A 19,181-nucleotide genomic window follows, 5' to 3' on the forward strand; every position below is an offset into this window, starting at 1 on the left:
CAATTTTACAAAGAATTAAACGAGGGAATGAGTTGTTTTTTTGGAGAGCGAGTTGCGAACGGCGCTTCGTACTGTTAAGCATGGACACGGCATAGTTCGGCATGGTCAGTGGCGATCGGTTTAGCACGATAACTTTAAAACATGTTTATATTTTGGAAACACATTTTAAATACCCTTGATTATGGCTTATCTGCGCCTCGTAACATTCGTAACATGATCGTCGAAGCTAACAAATTGCTCCAAATGTCGTGGTATAGTTTCATTTTTAATTGTAATTTTTTCGTTAAATGTTATAAGTTCGCCGTTTTTCATTTGATCTGTGACCCGAAGGATAAGGTAGAAGGTCAAAACTGTAAAATTTTCCAATTTGATACAGAACAAGATGTATCAAGGAAAGCACGCACGCCGACTGTTTCACGCTGCCTCAAAATCTCCATAATTAAGGTGGTGTGCCGACCTATGCGAGCCGGCGAAGGAGACGGGAAAGGCGAGACTTTGAGATTAGCCGTGAATGGGAATTTTGAGGCGAGAGAGACATTTCGGAGGAAAGGAAGGAACTAAAAAGAGTAAAAGCTCCAACATTAAAATTTAAAAAACTGCTGCTACTCACTATTTAACTCCTCTCTGGAGATGAATGAGCTCATCGTCATCTTTAACGATACACAACTTAACTTAACTTATTAAACTACTCCGGTTTAACTCTGTGGTAGCGAGTAAAGTAATCAAATTTAATAAGTCTCTTGTTAAAGTTGACGTACGTTTTGTATTCTACTGTCCAGGACGACGAGAGGCTCAACGGCGGAACCTGCTGAGAGAGAAAAACACAAATTATTTTACGCAACGGAAAACATAAATGTTCAATAATTTAATTATTCCATTATTAAATTGAAACTTAGTGCGAAAAGAGAGATTAAAACTTTAACTAAAGTAAGAGTGAGGAGTTGAGTAATTGTGGAGAAGAAAGTTGTGTTTTATGTTGGCTACTTTTCCGGATCGATAAGGTGATGACTAATAAATAATCTGTAATTGATCTTATAAATATTTATCAAGTTAAAATCTCAATTCAATTGCAAAATAAAATTACTTCTAGGATGATAAACTTGGATTGAGTTAATTGTTTATTTAACTGTGTTTGTTTGCAGAGAGGAAACGCAGCCATTTATTAAGAACTCTATAAAAACAGTTCATAATTAATTGTCAAACTTAATTATCTCATTTTCCAAACGTAATTCTTAGAGAAATATAAGGTAGAGGAAAAACTGTATGGAAATTCATCTCAATCTTGTTAATTGTACTTAATTAAACAACAAATTACCGATTTTACAGATTCGCTGGCCGAAATGTCCCCAACGAGAAATGCCATACTATTCTAAAGATCAATTCCCACTCTACATTTCATCCTTGCCTCGAGACGACCCTGCCGCTGCCTCCGAGGGGGACGAGGTCGACGACTCTGACGACGCTGCCCCTGTCGCCGAAATCTCCTCCCCCAATCGCCCCTCCTCCTCCATCTCGCCGAGTGGAGGAATCGGTATCACAGATTCAGTAGACTCCTCCTCACCCTCCTCTCCCTGTCCAATGTCCACCTCGACGACAACATCAGCCGGTGGTGACGAGGAGATGGTAACCCTTCCCACCTCACAAACGCCTCTTTCCTCACAAGTCGAAAATAATCACAACGTTTCTTCCCCCCCACAAACACAAGTCATTAATAACCTCGTAGAAAATTCGCCTTCCACTTCGACCACCATGTCCGCCGGGGACACGGGGGACGACACGTCAACAACCACAATGAACACGAGAGATGATTCGGGCGCTTCTTCGCCCACGCATGATCACAACGGCGACGACAGAGCGGTCACAATGGATTTAATTTCGGATTCTAATCAGAATGAGGATATCTCATTTCCCGAAGTCGAAATGGCGCGGTTGGATGAAATGATTTCGAATCCGCGATGGGTCGTGCCAGTCCTTCCTGGAAGTCAGTTGGAAATCTTGTTGGAGGCCGCGATTTCACTGGCGCGCAGGGACAATGCAGATTTGAGGTGTGAACCGTGCCAGAAATTTATTCGGGACGGGTTGACCATTTCGTTCAACAAGATTTTAACGGATGACGCCGTCTCATCGTGGAAGCCGGATATTCACAAGTGCATTTTACGCAACTCTGAACGACTAGTGGATTTGATTGTGTTAAAGTTAGACCAGGACTGCGTTCCCTTGCTCGACCTTTTGGCCGTCCTATTCAATCCGGGCAACAAATTTCATTCGTACAACAGCTCCAGACAACCGGAAAGTTATGCCGGGCCGGATTGTATCGGAGAGGATGAGTTGTACGCTAGACCGCCAGAGATGAGGATGGTCAAAGGTACTAAATACTCAAAATATTTTATTCCGGTTACTACTTGAAATAAAATCAGCCAATTTTTATGAATTTTGCAAATTTTGACTAATTAATTAGATAAAATTTTATGCCAAATATTTTGCGACTTCAAACTTGATATGTTTTGCAGGTTGGCTGGTGGATCTGATCAACCGTTTCGGGAGTGCAGGTGGGTTTGAAAAACTGTCGGCTAGATTCACCTCGCTAGCAGGGCTGTCTGTTCCGATCGCCTTTGCCTACATCCGACCCTTTGGTTGCTGCGCCGACTTCCTTACTCGCCATACAGTTGAGACCTGGCTTGCACCGATCCTGGTCGCGATCCCCGCCTTTCTCGAGCAGCTGACGGACGAGGAGTTGAAGAAGGAGACGGCCCGGTCCGACATGATCTCCTCCATCATCAAGTGTCTCAAATCCCTCCAGCTCGTGAGGACCAACGACACGGAGGACGGGATGAGAAACTTGGAGATATTCAGACTGAAAATGATACTGAGAATGTTAAAGGTGCGTAATTAAGTAGTTGTTAATTTTTAGCCCGTTTTTATGTTAATTAATTTTTTAAATCTTAATTTTGTTTAGATTTCCTCATTCAACGGGAAGATGAACGCGTTGAACGAGATAAACCAAGTGATTCAGAACGTGACGTCCCACTACGCTTCGCACCAGTACCGCCTCGACGACGTAGAGTACTTGTCAGCCAAGCGGATCGCGGAATGGCTCGGTGAGAATTCTGTCCTTCAAATCGTCCTCAGGGACTCTCTCCACCAGCCACAGTATGTCGAAAAGCTGGAAAAAATCCTGCGCTTCATCATCAAAGAAAGGAGTCTCACCCTCAAAGACCTCGACGATATTTGGGCCGCACAGGTGACCATAATATTCAAATTCTTGAAAATTATTTCACTAATCTTTTACCACAACTAACTGATTTGTATTTTGTTTTGTTAGGTGGGGAAGCACGAGGCGATCGTGAAGAACGTGCACGACCTCTTGGCAAAGTTGGCGTGGGACTTTTCGCCTGACCAGCTCGACCACCTCTTTGAGTGTTTCCAGTCCTCGTGGACAAATGCGAACAACCGACAACGGGAGAAATTGCTTGAGCTGATCCGCCGCCTGGCTGAGGATGACAAAGACGGTGTGATGGCCTTCAAAGTTCTCACCCTCTTTTGGAACCTCGCCCATTCGAACGAAGTCCCCACAGAAATCATGGATCAGGCACTCTCCGCCCACGTCAAAGTCCTCGACTACTCATGCTCACAGGTCCATACCGCATTTCGAAAATGAAATGTGAAATTGAACTTATGATACTAATTTTGATTGATTTTTTTCGGGCACCGTTGTTTTCTCCAGCAGCGGGACAATCACAAGTTGCAGTGGTTGAACAAAAGTATTGACCAGTTGGTAAATGACGACGTGATATGGGTCCTCCCAGCCATGAAGCACATTCGCGAGATCTTCCTTCTCTACCCAGAAGGCGTCAATAAGAATCCCCCCGCCGTTTACCGCCACAACGTCGTCAACAAGATGCAAACCGACCGCCAGCTCATTGTCAAAGTTTGTGACTCTCTAAACTCGTATATGGACAAAGTTAGAGCGTATGTAAAAGGTGGGTGTGGTTTCAAAAAAGGGCTTGTTTTTTTTGCCAGGATATTTCTAACTTGTGCTTTTTAACATGTTGCAGAAAAAGGTCCGATGGATCCGGGAGTGTTGAAGCTGGACGGAAGATACTCACATCTTGACCAGATCCGAGAAAGGCTCAACTTTTTTAGGTTCCTTTTAAAGGTGAGTGTGTATGGACTCTGTTTGCCTGCTCCATTTTTTGTTTTATTATTCGAATGTGAAATTTTGCCTTTTGTTGAGCAAGTTATAAATGGTTAATTTAGTATATTACACATGCATACTATATTTTGGCTCATGTGTGTATTTTTATGTGTGCAGGAGGGTCAGCTCTGGTTATGCGAGGACCAGGCGAACCTGATTTGGACGTGTTTAGCAGAAACGCCTGCATACCCCTCCGACCGAGAGATGTGCTTCGAGTGGTTTTCTAAGCTTATGGGGGACGATCCTGACCTCGACCCTAACGTCACCCTCCCGTTCTTCGAAGGCAAAATCCTCACCTTTGATGCCACACTACTCACTGAAAACGGTCTCGAGTAAGATTTTCAGTTATTTACGTGTGCATAAGTTTGATCGGGCTGTTGTGATTGATTGACTTGATTTGAAGGTGTTTCGAGAGGTTCTTCCGAGCCGTGAATGTCAGTCAAAAGAAATTACTGGTCAAGAGGGAGGACGTCGTGATGGATGATGTGAGTATTTTTACTGTGTTCATATGGAACTAGAAATTCAATCAAATGTACCTGTTTGGAAATTATGAGTTTTTCTCTGGATAAAAATGGGGACTATTTTAATTTGTAAATTTTAATCCTCTTTTACTCGTGTTTTATTTTAAAGTTGGAGCTGATTGGGACAGACTACATTTGGCGTGTAATTCTTCACGCGGGTGAGGACATTGCAAATCGAGCGATCGCCTTCCTGCGCTCAATCTTCACGGCACTAGGTCCAAAACTGATCCCGTCGCAGGCCGAGGTTCACGAGGACTTTCTCTCCTGCTGCATGGACCGCTTAAAGGCCTCATATGACACCATGAGGGTCATGGAGAAGGACAAGGACTCGACAAACAGGGTACGTCAAGAGGTCACCCGCGCCTGCCGTGTCCTTCGCGTCCTGCACGAGTACATTGTTGAGTGCGACTCTGACTACGGCGAGGAGAGAGCCTTCGTTCCACTTTACAGGTCAGGGCTCAAATATTTATTTTAATTATTTTTAATTAAACCAATTAATTTTTATGCAACTAAATGTTATAATTTTTGCAGGGCTGCGCGAGGGAAGAATTTGACCATTTTTATCCGCTTTCCAGCTCCAGGAAGTCGTAATTTTGACGATTTAGAAATTAGTACGCATGCGACAGAGACTCCGTTGGGGTTAAGGAGACAGGTAGGGACTCGATTTTATTGAAGGTGTGGTTTTTCATAATTAACATTTAAATTTGTGGGTGTAGATGACTCGCCAGTTGCGAGAATATGCCCAGTTGACGACCTCTTTCAAATTAGAGGTTTACTACAATGGGGAGAACGTGGACTTGTCGGATGATCGAAGGACAGTACAACAGTTTGGATTGAGGGACAAAATGGTGGGTAGAAAGCTCGTCTAGAAATTCGGGATTGTAACCAGTCTGATAAATTTTGTTGTTTGCAGATAATGCAAGTGAAGATAACCCAAAACAATGTGACAAACTCTCCCGACTCTTCCGAAGAGAGTTCCGGTGGTTCGCCGTCGCACTTTAACACGTCCGGCGGTGGTGGTCTGGACGGGCCGAACGTTGATCTGGAGGAAATCCTCCCCTCAGTGATGATCTCCAAAAACGCAACTCGAATGGAGTTCCTCTGCCAGTTGTCCGCCCTGGGAGCGTCCATTGGAGAGGATCGCCTCCGCGAAGGGGCGCGCCTTCTTCTTTCCGCCCTTCCGCGCTGCCGCCACACTGAAAAATCCCTTCGTGAGGCATTTTCTTTCTCCCCGCTCGCGAAACCCGCACCGTACAACCTTCTCTTTAACCACACCGACCCCGCCGTCGTCCTCTACCGTTTGGAAGTTCTATACACCATGCTCTTTCCCAGTTTAACCGGAACTGTCGGCGTAGAAGTCGCGTGGGAACTTTTAAACAACTTTTTCATATCCGGAGGCGCCCTCAGTGTTGTTGAAATGCTGACGAAAAACAATTTCATGCCGCTAGCAGACATCAGTACGAAGCGAAGCGCGTATCTCGCCGTGCTTCGTTTGACCAAGGCGGTGCTCACAGTGACGAGTTTGCTGGTACTGAAGGTGGAGGTGGACGGGTGTGGTCAGGGTCAGCTGCTGAGTGAGAGAGGCAGAATTTTGGGCGAGGCGATGAAGCACATTCCCAACGCGCACGCAGAAGGGGCACTAAGAACCATGGCAGAACATGTGGCCAAGTCGTTGCACTGTTACGTGAAAGGGGGTGGAATCGGGGAAGGTGGAGGTGGTGCGTTGAGGGGGATGTTGAGCGCAGCATTGGAGAGAAGTTTACCAGATGCAGAGACGATCCGTTTGTTGATGAAGTTGGCTGGAGCGACAGCGAGTGGAAGTTTGGCTTATTTTAGCAGTGATGGGCATCAAGCGAATAGGGAGCCTTTTGAAGAAGATGTCTTTGGTGAGATACTGGATTTCAGTTATAAATTTATTTTCGAGAGAATTTTAATTGGAATGTTTGTGTTTTTTTTGTGCAGTATGTGAGGAAGCGTTGGAGACCTTAACGTTGTCCTTTATCTTGAATCCTATGGCGTTGGAACAATTGGTGTCGGACCCGAACCAGATGAATGGTTTTATCCGCCAAGTGCTGTTCTATACGCAGGGACGCACCATCCGCTTCACGGCGAACGAGCAGTTTTGTCTGATGGCGACCAAGGCTACTGGGAAGGCGAGCGTAACGACGTTCTTCATCATGGTTCTCTTTGATATTCTTCAAACCTCGGCGCGGGAGGTTCCTCACCAGAGCAGAGACGCTTTTCACCTACTTTGCAATCTCCTCCGCTACGCTGCCAACTTTAACATCCCGCTCGATAAGCATGAGCAGTTCTTGGCGGATCAAATCCAGTGGTTGCGCCAGGTCAAGGTGGGTCAGACTTTGGAGTTAATTAAGAGTCGATTTGGATTAATATTCTATTTTTTTGTCAGGAATATGTAAAGACGAATTGTGAAGGGTGCGTGCAAGAGGATCTGTTAGAAGGTCACATATCCCTAGCTCGCGACCTGACGGCCTTTCTCAGCCCAGCCAAAAAGTTTGAGTTGGGATCTGCCCCTTCCTGCGACCCGTCGAGGGGTCCTCTCATCACTGAAATTTTGCATGAGTTTGTCTTCCCGTGGAGTCGGGCATACTCGGCGATGAAGAGGTCAGGTGAAGTGAGGGTGGACTCTGCCTCGTCACCCGTCCAGATCTGCACCACGCCCACGACGCAGAATTGTGTGCTGGAACTAGTCATGTCCCTCTGCACGGGCTCCTACCCAAACATGAAATTGACCGTGGACCTCCTCACTGACCTCTTTTCCTACGGGGGAGAAGGTGGCAGCAGCACTGACGGCGCCTTAACCGATTGGGAGTACATACCTCTCGTCGGAAATAGACCGCCTGGTGGCTTCGTCGGACTCAAGAACGCGGGTGCCACATGGTAAGAAAATCAAATTTTGGTAAACTTTAGATAAATGTATTAATTTAGCTTATTAATTTTGTGGTGCAGTTACATGAACTCGGTGCTGCAACAACTCTTCATGGTGGACAGTATTAAGAGGGGGCTTCTGGGGGTGGAGGTGGATGCTGAGGATGGTGCCGTGCTGTCAGAGGCAGGCGATGAGTTAGCGAACAACAAGGACTCGGAGGCGACGGTGGACTCTGGAACAGCCGAGGAGGAGAGAAAGACTTACAATGTGTGCATTTTGAAACAGCTGCAAAATATTTTCGGTCACTTGGCCCTCTCAAAATTGCAGTATCACGTCCCCAGCGGGTTGTGGAAACATTTCCGGTGAGACGAGAATATAACTAATTGATTACTCGGTTGGTCGATGAATTTGTGATTGGTTATATAACATAAATATTTTTTTATGTGCAGTCTTCAAGGCGAAGCAGTGAATCCTCGTGAGCAACAGGACGCGGTCGAGTTTTTCATGTCACTCGTGGAATCAGTGGACGACGGGCTGAAGGCGCAGGGAGAGGAACAGATCATGTCGAAACATTTGGGTGGGTTATTCTCAGACCAAAAGATTTGCAAAGAGTGTCCTCACCGCTATTCGAAAGAGGAACCTTTCTGCGTCATCTCAGTCGACATCCGAAACCACTCCAACCTCCCAAATTCGCTGGAACAGTACGTGAAAGGGGAGCTTCTCGAGGGGGCGGATGCTTACCATTGCGAACGATGCAATAAGAAGGTCGTCACAGTTAAAAGGTTGTGTGTCAAGAGGTTGCCGCCCGTACTGGCCATTCAGTTGAAGAGATTCGAATATGACTACGAGCGTGTGTGCCCGATCAAGTTTAATGATTATTTCGAGTTTCCGCGTGAGTTGGACATGGAGCCGTACACGGTGGCAGGACTGGCCAAGATTGAGGGGGAGCTGGTTGACGCGGAAGAGAATATCGGAGGAGCCCCCTAACGACCAAGTACAGACTGACCGGCGTTGTGGTTCATTCTGGCCAAGCGTCCGGGGGACATTACTACTCGTATATTTCGTACAGGTGAACATTGCAAATCATATTTTGTGACGAATATTTTATAAACTGGGTCATGTTTTTTTGTGTAGATGTAGCGACGGTTTATGGCGATGGTACAAATTTGACGATGGGGACGTCACCGAGTGTCGGATGGATGACGACGAAGAATTGAAGAATCAATGTTTCGGGGGAGACTATTCCGGAGAGGTGTGTTATAAATATTGTAAAAATTTGCATACGGGTGTTGATTTTATCTAATTTTTTCAGGTTTTCGACCACATGATTAAAAGGATGAGCTTCCGTCGCCAAAAACGATGGTGGAACGCTTATATTTTATTTTACACAAAGATCGACGTGTTGGAAAGTTTGGGGACGAAATTTACGTCCATGTCGTGTAAGATTTTTTTTTAATATTAATTTCGAGTTTTTCGTTTGGTAAATTTTCTACTTAATTTTGTGTATTTTTTTCTCAGTGTTGGAGAGTCGGCTAAAAATCCCTGCCCCTATCGAACGGAGCGTGCTGCGTCAAAACGTTGAGTTCATGCACATTCGCTCCCACTTTTCGTCAGAGTACTTCCAATTCATTCGAAGATTAGTCAGCTGCAACCACTTCTCTGTCGCTGGGCTGGATGTCGGACAGACGGCGGTAAGTCGGATTATTGCAAATTATGTTAATAATGCATTAATAATGTACATGACTAATTTTGGGTAATTTTAGACTGAAGACGTTGAGCGATTGTCGTTGCTGAGTATCCAGATGGCGTCATATTTTCTCTTTAACGTTGGTTTCCGAACGAAGAAGAATCTGCGTGGGGTTGCGAACGAGTGGTTCGACATTATGATGCCTTACCTCAAGGTGTCAAAGGTCGTCAGATTCTGGTTCGCGACACACGCCCTGTTCAGAGATCCCTGCAGGTTAGCAGCCAAAACCAACTCACTCGTACTGTTTTAGATAAGTTTGATTAATTTGAGCATTTTGTGTCCCAGGATTGCCGAGTACCTTTTGGAGTGTCCAAGTTCAGATGTGCGCGCCACCTTTTCAAAATTGCTCATCGCCGTCGCTCATTTCTCAAAGAATGATGGCGTCTATGTGCCTATGGTGCCCATTGCGAGTCACAGTGAGTAGACGAAATACTAATATTAGGCGAATATGGAGCTATAATTTAAATATTTGTTTTTGTGGTTGCAGCGCGGACGACGAACAAGCATTTGTGGGAGTATATCCTGGACGGAGTGCTAAACTTGCTGAGGCGTGACGTGTCCGAATATGGGCGTCATTTGGCCCAGTATTTCGGCTTCTTTGTGAACTATATCAATCTGGGAGACATGGAGAAGAGACATTTGGTCGAGGTGGGTATAAAAATCTACTCGTGGTGAATACAAAGTATTTTGAGTTCTTATGATTAAAATTGTATTTGCAGCGCGACGTGCCTGCGACCTTTATCAATCTGGCCTTGGACGACGGTCCCGCTCCTCCAATCAAATACCAATGTGCTGACCTATCGAAACTGTACCAATGCGTGGGCCTTCTCGTCCGCTCTTGCGATGTTTCTCACCGCTGCAAGAGTGCGGTTCCCGAGGGGGAGGAAGGACCTGGTCCAAATCCTTTCCAACTCTACCCCGCGACTCCAGACTCCCCTGTCCCAATTCTCCAGCAGAATGTGGCCGACCTTCTCTACGGCAGAGGGTTAGTCACCACTCATATTTGTATTAACTATTAAATTAGTCGGGTGAATTAAATGGACTGATTTTTGTGTGTAATTCTTTTCAGTCCTTACAACTGTTCGCCTTACATCAAGAAGATTGTGGACGACGCTTACGGAGCAGAGGACACGGTTCAACTCCTCCAGTTTCTCTCGTGGGAAAACCCCACGTTTTCACAGAACGCTCTGTCTGAAATTCTAGGTCGAATTTGCTACTCGTACACGACCGAGTTGAAAACCTTCCTCGAGATTTTGATCAGTTTACTGAGAATTGGAGACTCGTGGCAGTTGCAACGGATCAGCAACGCCCTCAAAGGTCAGCAGAGACTACTTTATTGAATTTTGTAATACTCAAAGTTCCAGGTTTAATAATAATTCGAATGTATAGGACTTCCTGACGATAAGGACAAAGGGCTGATTGACATAATCGACCGGAACAAGACGGCTCACCCCAAGAAGGCCTACCTTTTCATCAAATGCATCACTGGGATGATGGAGCGTGGCAGTCTAGGTCATAAAGTACTGCAATCGTCACCAGAGTTAAGTCGGAAATGGAACTCAGCCGTGGACTGGCTGCACCACGAATTGGACCGACGAGGGACGGGGAGCTCGAGCTATGGCTACTCCACAACGTCCTGGTCACCCCCATCGAATGAATCCTCCAACGGATCATTCTTCCTCGAGAGATCACTCTCAGCCAAAACCACGCTCGAAAAGGCGGTCGACCTCAGAATCGATCCAGAACAGGTAAGAAGCAGACAAGAGTGGAAACATTAGGTTTTCGATAATAATATAGATTTGATTTAAAACATTGTCTAATTTGATTTTATGTGGATTTTTCAGCAGGAAGAGAACGATGCAGAAATATCGTCCGAGGGCGAAGAGGACGGCGAGAAGGTGACCAAGGACGCCTTACCCACAGAGGAGGAAGACGAAGACGAGGACACAGGCCCCACCACAGTCAACGACCATCACCATATCCCCGAAACATTGGACGCGATGAACAATCCCGGCCCATCTCGTTCCTCATCCTACTTCAGCCAAAAGGATTTGCGAGAGGGTCGAAGATCCCCGGCAACCACGACCGGTGTAAATCACTGGGGTCCCTCTGGCCTGTGTAATGAACACGTCACAGTGACGACGGCCGATTTGGAATCGAGACCTCCGACCGAGTGGGATCTGAATAATTCGGGAGAAGGTGGAGTGACAACGACAACAACACGTACAAGCGAAGAGAGCGGTATGATCAGTCCCGACCAACTGCGCTCCATCCTGATGAACCAGAAGAGAAAGAACGCAACGACGGGGGACAGCGTGGTGCCAGATATTGACGGTGACGTTCCCGGACACGATGAAGAGAGGCCTGGAACGAGTGGATGTGGCGGAATGAACAGAAATTAAAAATACGACGATTTAGTTTTTCAAAGTCAGATTCGATTTTGTGATTTATTTTTTAAGAATTTTGTCTTCTGAATTTCTGGGGGAAGATTTTATAACGTTGTGTAACATTGTGGTTTAAATTTCCATATGGGGTTATTAAGAAAGGGACGACCAATTTGTCTAATTAAGTAGGGATTTAATTAATATTTGTTAATTAATCGTGGTGGAGAATGCTCCCTCCTCCACGCACGTCGTCTGTCTCCTCGTGTCGAATTTGTATTTTCTTACTCTCGAATTCTCCTCTTCTCTCTATTGAAAATTTATAGTGAAATGTCTTCTCGTGTGGATGTGCGTGTGTACGAGTGTATTTAAATTTAACTGTAAATTATTTATAAGGCCGAGGGTACAATATGTATGCTTATTAGTGTACAACTAACACGTGTAAATTCTGAGTAGAGTTATATAAATAAGGTGCTTTAAATATTAGGGGAGGTTTATTTTCCATTAGACATGTAAGAAATTGATGAAATTGTCGCACGTGTAGCTCGCATGAGTATTAATTATACTTTGTAAAATATGTGTTGTTGATATTTTGGCTTTGTTTTTTGCGTAAACTTCGTTTCAGAGATGCGAGGAGAATTAATTATGCTATTGTAAATTAAATATGTCATGATTAGTTACTACATTTATCTGTAATAGTGCTCATTCCTCCTACGGTATTTACAAGCGCCGTCGCAAATCGCATAAGCTATTTATTATTATTGTTAAATACAAAGTTTTACGTGGGGTGAATGTGCGTCCCAATTTAATAAATGTGCTCGTGGCTAATTTAACCCTAATTTTATCGAAAACTCTACGATTTCCTCTAGTTTTCCTGGAATACGAACTGAACTTTTTGGTGATCGCTATTTAAATATTAATTAAATTGTCGCATTCTTGCATTATTTTAATGTGATGTTGTGGATTTTATGGGGAAGTTACAGAAAGCGTACTTTTTTCCAAAGGCGTATTATTATCGATCATGCAATGGTTTTTAATTGTTTAAAAGTTTGCATGCAGTTTTGCGGGGGGAATTTATGAAAATCGTTTTTAGGAATAATTTTGTTAATGAATTTTGCCAATTTTTTGCGATACGTGGTGGGAGAGAAATCTTACGCGTTGTTAAATGTAGCTTAATAAGATTTTAACTTAACTATGTACTGCTACACATTTGTGTTAAATACTTACGGATAAGGAAGCTGCTGTATACTGATATTCTTTAGGTGGATGAAGATGCAATATTTATTGGAGAGAAAGTAATAATTATGCTAATTAATTAAGAAGATTGTTTTATTGCTGTGTCGGAAATGAATTGAGTGTAACGCGCAAAACAATTTGTACCAACGAATGGGAGAGCGAATGTGCTGCATAATAATTATTTTTAATTAAGAGTTAACTACAATTTATTAACGTAATTAATTAATTAGTACGGGCACACACTCCTCCTCCTGCTACTTATTGTGTAATAGTTAAGTCTAACACGATGCTGCTGCCGTGCCAGCCAGCGGACAATGCAACTGACTGATTGAATAAATACGATGATGATAATGCGATGAAATAGATAAATAAAAAGAGAAATCGTGAGCTGTTTTTGAAATTTTGATTTTTTCGAAGGCATATAAAAAATTTTAGAAAATATTAAACAAAATGAATTTCATGTAGGATAAAAACAACTTTATGATCATGCAAATTCGAAAATGATTAAAATTTTATGAAATCACTGTCAACGTCATAACCTCAATTTGCCTCGATTTTCATGAAATCATGTAATTTTACGTAAAATTAAATACCACTTTTAGGCATTTTTGGTGACTGACCAACCAAAGGATTCATTGATTGAGTGGATCTTGTCCAGGGTTAGATGTGGATTTAGGGGTTGAGTGGGTGTCAAGTATCTCTGTAGGTGCGAGTGAGTCAATTCACTGATGCCCGGATCCGGGTATTACGTACTGATATGATTTTACTGGTTGTAGTTTTATTAGACATTGTATACATAAATATGTAGCTTTCTCTTGAACTGAAGAGAGAGAGCGAATAGGGTAGAAAACCTGTCAGGAACCGAGGAGCAGGTTGTGGCGTCGCCTATGTATATTCGTATTATTAGTGAGAAGGGAAAGTCCGCGGAGAAAGAAATCAATGCCAAACTTGTCTCGCAAGGGGAGAAAATAAACCACATTTCGGATCACCTAGGTTTACTTTCGTTGCTTCCATGAGCCATTTTTCGGGGATGGGTGCTCCCGAACCGGGGTTTGCATGCACCACTCTCTCCTCTATGCTTTCTCTACCACTTTCTTCTTCCCGAGAAGACCGAAAAAGGGGACCACTTCTCTCCTGTCCAGAGTGAACCTGGTCGTCTCAACTGATCCTATCTTATCTTTAACATGTGAGTCGTGAGATCAGTCTGCTCTTCATAAAGAGAAAGTTGGCAATTTTTTTCCGGCAAAGTAATTTTAGATATTTAAAAGTCATGTGGTTTGAATACGTCCTCACCGTGGTCGTGCTGCCGTGATGCACCGACCATGCACCGATCCTTCATCGATGACAATGGCAACCCTTTTGACGACGGTGACGACGACGATTTGGGTCGAGATGACTACTTCGACCCAGTGAAAGCGGTCGTGGCTGGCGTATCGCGAGAGGAAGAGGACGAACAGATGTATCCCCTCCCCGGCGGACGACGTGGTCAGGGGGACTTTTCACCTCCAAAATATTTCATTAATGCTGCCGAACTCTCGGAAGAAGAATTTCAGCAGCATCAGCAGCAGCAGAACGAGAACCAGAACTCGTCTCAGATTCCTGTCCTGGTGAAAGTGGGGGGTGAAAGTAATAATAAATTGACGAGTGAAAGTGGTGGTGGTAAAAAATCGTCCATAATTCCACGTCCCAGGTCACGCGTGCCAGTCTCAAAAAGTTATCCGGACATTGTGCAGACCACGTTGAACAACGATTTCAAAGGGTTTGACGAAAGGAAGCCGAACAGCACGGGGGCCGCGGGGGTGATGGCGTCGCAGGATAATAATGATGTGGACGTGGTGGCAGACTCTTTGGAGAATTTGAGTGTTCAACCGGAAGTGAAAGTTAAGAAGGAAATGGAGGCGGAGGAGGAGGAAAAGGTGCCGATTCCTCCAGGAGGTGGAGGTCAAGCGCTTGGTGGTGGCATCATGGCGTCCTCCGCGTTCATGACGGAGTCTCAAATGGGCGGAATCCTGGGGGAGAAGCCTCCCGAAGCGTGGGTTATCGACTTAAATTCGCTATCCTTACAGTCCACGGATGTTTTGGAGTCGCAAACTCGAGACCGAAGTGAGAGCATGTCGAACTCTTTGGTGTTCTTTGTGAATGTGGGGGATGACGAGGGGATTAGTGGCAGTGTGACGTCCAGGATGAGTGGGAGTGGGCAGGAGAAGAAGATTTTCAACATGTTTGTCGACATTAAAGAAGGTGAGTGAGCATTTTGAAAATGTAGAAATTTTCATAAATAAATTTCCCGTTTATTTTAGGGGATGGCAATAATGCAACGTTGAAACAGCATCATCAGGGTCAGCACAGGTCTCAAATTCCGAAAAAGAACTCCACCGGTCAAGGAGGCATTGTGAACAAGGCCGTTTTCAACGTGATGGAAACCTCGACTTCTTCTTCGGCCAGTGGAAAATCTACTTCTGCTGCCGGGAGGAAATTTCCGTCCCCAATTTTCAACCATAAAACAGCCCGACAGTTGGCAAGGGCAGAGTGGGAGAAGGTAAAACAAATTATGAGTTTACAGAATTCATGCAAATTTTACTGACATTTTATTCATTTCGTAACTTTCTTCAGGAAAAGGAAAAACTCTTCTTCGACTCGTTGGACCCACAAGTGATCAGTATGCAAATTGCGGCGCAAGAGGCGGCTGCTTTGGGGGACAGCACGATTAGCAACAGGTCAAGTTTGCATGTCGCCAATGTGTTGGACTCGTCCTTCTCGAGCAGCATTATCAGTTCGATGGAAACGCAAGGAGAAGGTGCGTTCATTTCTTGACAGGAAGTTGAAAGGCTGAGAATAATTTTAATTTGGTATTTTTGGGATCTTGCAGAGGTCGAGATTTGTTCGGGTGGAGCCTGTTTTAAACTTCAGCTCGACCTGACGCGCATGTTTCAGGAGGGAATCAACACGGACGTCATTATTTCAGTGAATGGGAAGTGGATCCGCGCCCATAAATGTATCCTAGCCTCCAGATCGCAGTACTTTGCCGCTATTCTGAGCGGACATTGGGTGGAGAAGGCAGGAAACACAATCAATCTGGATGGGTCAGTGACAAGATGTGGGAATTGGTGCAAATTAATTGATTAAATGTGCAAATAATTTGCGTAGATTTTCCTACTCGACGGTGCAATTCGCCTTGTACCACATTTACTCTGGGACGAACGAGATTCCGGATACGATCGACTTGCTGGAGCTGGCCACGCTGACGGACCTCTTGGGACTCGAGGGGCTCAGGGAGAACATTAGTCAAACTTTTCGTGTCAAATTCTGCCACAACTTTCACCGAGTGAGTTGACACATGCAATTTTTTTGCACGCTTTGGGGAGTTTGGGAAATAATGCAAATTACGTGGATAGTTCAGTGCTGCGAATATTTTTGCAAATTTATAGAAATTATTTGTATAATGGTGGCATTGAATTTGTACGCAGCCGTGTACTGGATGCATAACCGGAGTTTTGGAATGCTTCCCCATTGCGGCGACTTATGGGATGGACGACCTTCACAGAAAAATGATTAAATGGATTTGCAAACATTTCGTGCGAATTTGGCCCACGAAAGGATTCGCAAGTTTGGGAGAGGACTTGAAAGATAAATGCTTAAAGTATAGCGTTAATCATTTGGTAAGTTATTTATTACTTGAAGACAAAATTTGCATGATTTGCAAAAATTATAGACAATCTTACTGTTTTTTTTTGCAGAGTGTGGACAACATTTTAGACCACACTTTGGGATGCGACCAACTCACAACGACGATGCCATCCCTGAGGTACAGTACATTACAAAATTTTTTGGAAATTTTATGGAAATTTTATTGAAATTGTATTTCATGACTTTATTTTCAGATGGACAGAAACAATATTCAATCTTGTCAACCAATTGGGAGACGAATGTGTCCAATTTCTGGGTGAACATTTGAGCGACGTTCTTCAAAGTGAAAAGTAAGATGATGATGTAAGATTGTTTGCAATTTTTTTGAAATGTTAAATATTTACGAGAATATTTGGACCTGTAGGTTTTTGCAATTCGGGAAAGGTCAAGCATGGAATATTTCGAGAATTGAGGACACGTTTCTCGAGAGTATGACGCTGCTACGGCCGGATATGGCGTGCCGAACGCACACAGCTCTCGAGAGGCTTATCGACCTCGGGACGGAAACAATTGACGATGTCGAGTGGTCCACGGTACGAAAATACGAATTTATATTTCTGGAAATTTCAAAGTTTCTGGCTCAAACTGTATTAAAATCAATTTTTTCCCAAAAAAACTGTAAAAATCTTGTCCCAAAATTATCATAAACATTTTTCTTTTGTTTTCAGAGTTTTGTCGATTTTCTGAAAAGTTTGCGGTCCGAGGTGGAGAAATTTTTATTTGCCAACGCATCGAAGGCCGTACTTTCAAAGGGATGGGAGGAGCTGGGGGCTGGATTTCGGAAAAAGATTTGCGCCTCGAGTTTCGTCGGGTATGACAAATTTGGGAACAAGGTGGTCAAAAACAGTGCAGTGACTGGGGGCCAAGGAACTGGAACTGGGCAAGGAAAAAGGTCATCTGGAAATTCTTCATCTTCAAAGGGAGGAGCGCGCGATCGCCCTACTTCCTCCGCGACCAAAGTAGCCTCCGTGCGACCCATGCGACACCGCGGTCGAGAAGAAGAACAAGAACGGGAAGTAGAACGCGCCGAGGTCGAACCCGAAGTTAAGAAACCTGTCCCCACGCCAAGAACGGTGCGAACTTTGTCCTCATTAGGAAGGTCTGAATCGAGTAGTGAGGCAAGTCAGAGGTCCTCCGGGGTCAATGCACCGACAAGAGCGGGGACGGCAAACACCAGAGCAAGCGCCCCAGCAGCGGAGAAGGCTTTTATCTCGAGCAGAAGAACGTCAACATCTTCCCCAACGACGAGTAGGACGCCAAACAGGGTTTTGACACCGGGAGCTTCAAACAAGACATTGTCCACGTTTCCGGTCGCGCCAGAGAGAGCAGTTACTCCAACAGGAAGTAAAAAGATCATGTCTGCCATGGCAAGAAATCATGCTCTAGCGCGACAAGCGACTAAACCTCCACCATCCCCTCCAAAAAAGACCTTTGTGACAAACTCGGCGAAAGCTGCGGCCGTGTCGAAACCGATTTTAAATCGGGCTCGCACATCGAGCGGAATGACGCCCCCACCAACGACGCAACACCAACAACAAGCCCAGCAAGTGGTCACATCAAATAATACAACAGCCACCAATCAACGAGCCATTTCTAAACCGGAAACGGGACGTTTGACTACGACGACGACATTCTCAGCGAGAAATTCTTTCTCTGGAGTGGAGCGACCAAAAACGACGCCAAGCGGAAGAGGCAGAACTGCTGCTACTGGAAATACTCGGGCAATAGCTGAACCCATTTCGAGGCGAACTGCTCCACAAGTGACACCGTCATCACGTGGGATTAGTCAGACGACAAATAAGCGCCCCGTGTCGTCATCAACAACATCACGTGGTGGAGGTCGTGTCGCCACCACGGGACGATCCACAACTTCTTCCGCTTCTGGCCCACGGTCCATGCCGAATCAAACGGTTCAAGATTTCCGCACGTTTTCCGAATCCTTCCAACCCGACAGTTTGATCTCATCTGGCGGTGGTGGTGGCATGTCACGATCAACCATTGTCGATACCGAGGGCGGTGACGAGGGTGGGAAGAAGACCCGCACTTTGGCCGAAATTGGGAGATCGTCCACCTTTTCGAAAGACGAGCCGACCATTTTAGGCAAGATGGAGGGGTTTGGAGGGTGTGGTCAGCAGGACGAAAGTGGAGGTGACGATGGGGACTATCAATATGAGGACGATTACGAGGAGGATGAAGATTATTAGCAGCCCACTTCCGGTCGAGTGAGATGTCGATTAACGTGTCAATTGTGTAGATAATAAAAATAAATCATGTGAGATTTAATTTTTGGCTTCAGAATTATTCTGCAACTTCCGGTCCAAGATTGATACTTAGTCCCTGTCTGTATTAATTAATCGGAAATAATTATTATTGTGCACGTTTCATGCTTATTATGGTAAAATTATGTGGATGAATTGAAGGAATAAAGTCAAAATTGTGTGAGTTCGTCGCCGAATCAAAATTATGGTAAATTTTATTTATGCAAAAATGATTGAAGATGTGTTGCCAAAATTTCGTTTTTTGA

The 19,181-nt window shown here is 44.6% G+C and overlaps 2 protein-coding genes across 2 annotated transcripts; both read left to right on the forward strand.

Annotated features, from left to right (window-relative positions):
• Positions 1–545: 545 nt before the first annotated feature.
• LOC110858814 (probable ubiquitin carboxyl-terminal hydrolase FAF-X) lies at positions 546–13,370 on the forward strand. The gene is given in 29 exon segments (XM_022107702.2): positions 546–1,001; positions 1,143–1,247; positions 1,327–2,365; positions 2,511–2,881; positions 2,957–3,241; positions 3,323–3,634; positions 3,725–3,980; positions 4,056–4,156; positions 4,313–4,527; positions 4,599–4,680; positions 4,826–5,166; positions 5,248–5,368; positions 5,433–5,564; positions 5,630–6,602; positions 6,679–7,064; positions 7,127–7,617; positions 7,687–7,968; positions 8,056–8,587; positions 8,590–8,675; positions 8,741–8,858; positions 8,919–9,045; positions 9,125–9,297; positions 9,370–9,566; positions 9,639–9,769; positions 9,841–10,001; positions 10,073–10,338; positions 10,423–10,670; positions 10,743–11,101; positions 11,198–13,370. Coding segments are annotated over 27 exon segments (8,313 nt in total). The 5' UTR covers positions 546–1,001; positions 1,143–1,247; positions 1,327–1,356; the 3' UTR covers positions 11,756–13,370.
• A 922-nt stretch (positions 13,371–14,292) lies between these two features.
• On the forward strand, positions 14,293–19,117 carry LOC110858836. Its single transcript, XM_022107723.2, has 10 exons — positions 14,293–15,211; positions 15,271–15,509; positions 15,584–15,767; positions 15,840–16,053; positions 16,118–16,295; positions 16,438–16,629; positions 16,708–16,775; positions 16,852–16,947; positions 17,022–17,190; positions 17,326–19,117. The coding sequence occupies exons 1-10, from the start codon at positions 14,293–14,295 to the stop codon at positions 18,859–18,861; spliced, it is 3,795 nt and encodes a 1,264-aa protein (XP_021963415.1). The 3' UTR covers positions 18,862–19,117.
• Positions 19,118–19,181: the final 64 nt, after the last annotated feature.

This window comes from Folsomia candida, unplaced genomic scaffold (genome assembly GCF_002217175.1).
Source record: "Folsomia candida strain VU population unplaced genomic scaffold, ASM221717v1 Fcan01_Sc022, whole genome shotgun sequence".
Taxonomy (NCBI): Eukaryota; Metazoa; Arthropoda; class Collembola; order Entomobryomorpha; family Isotomidae; genus Folsomia; species Folsomia candida.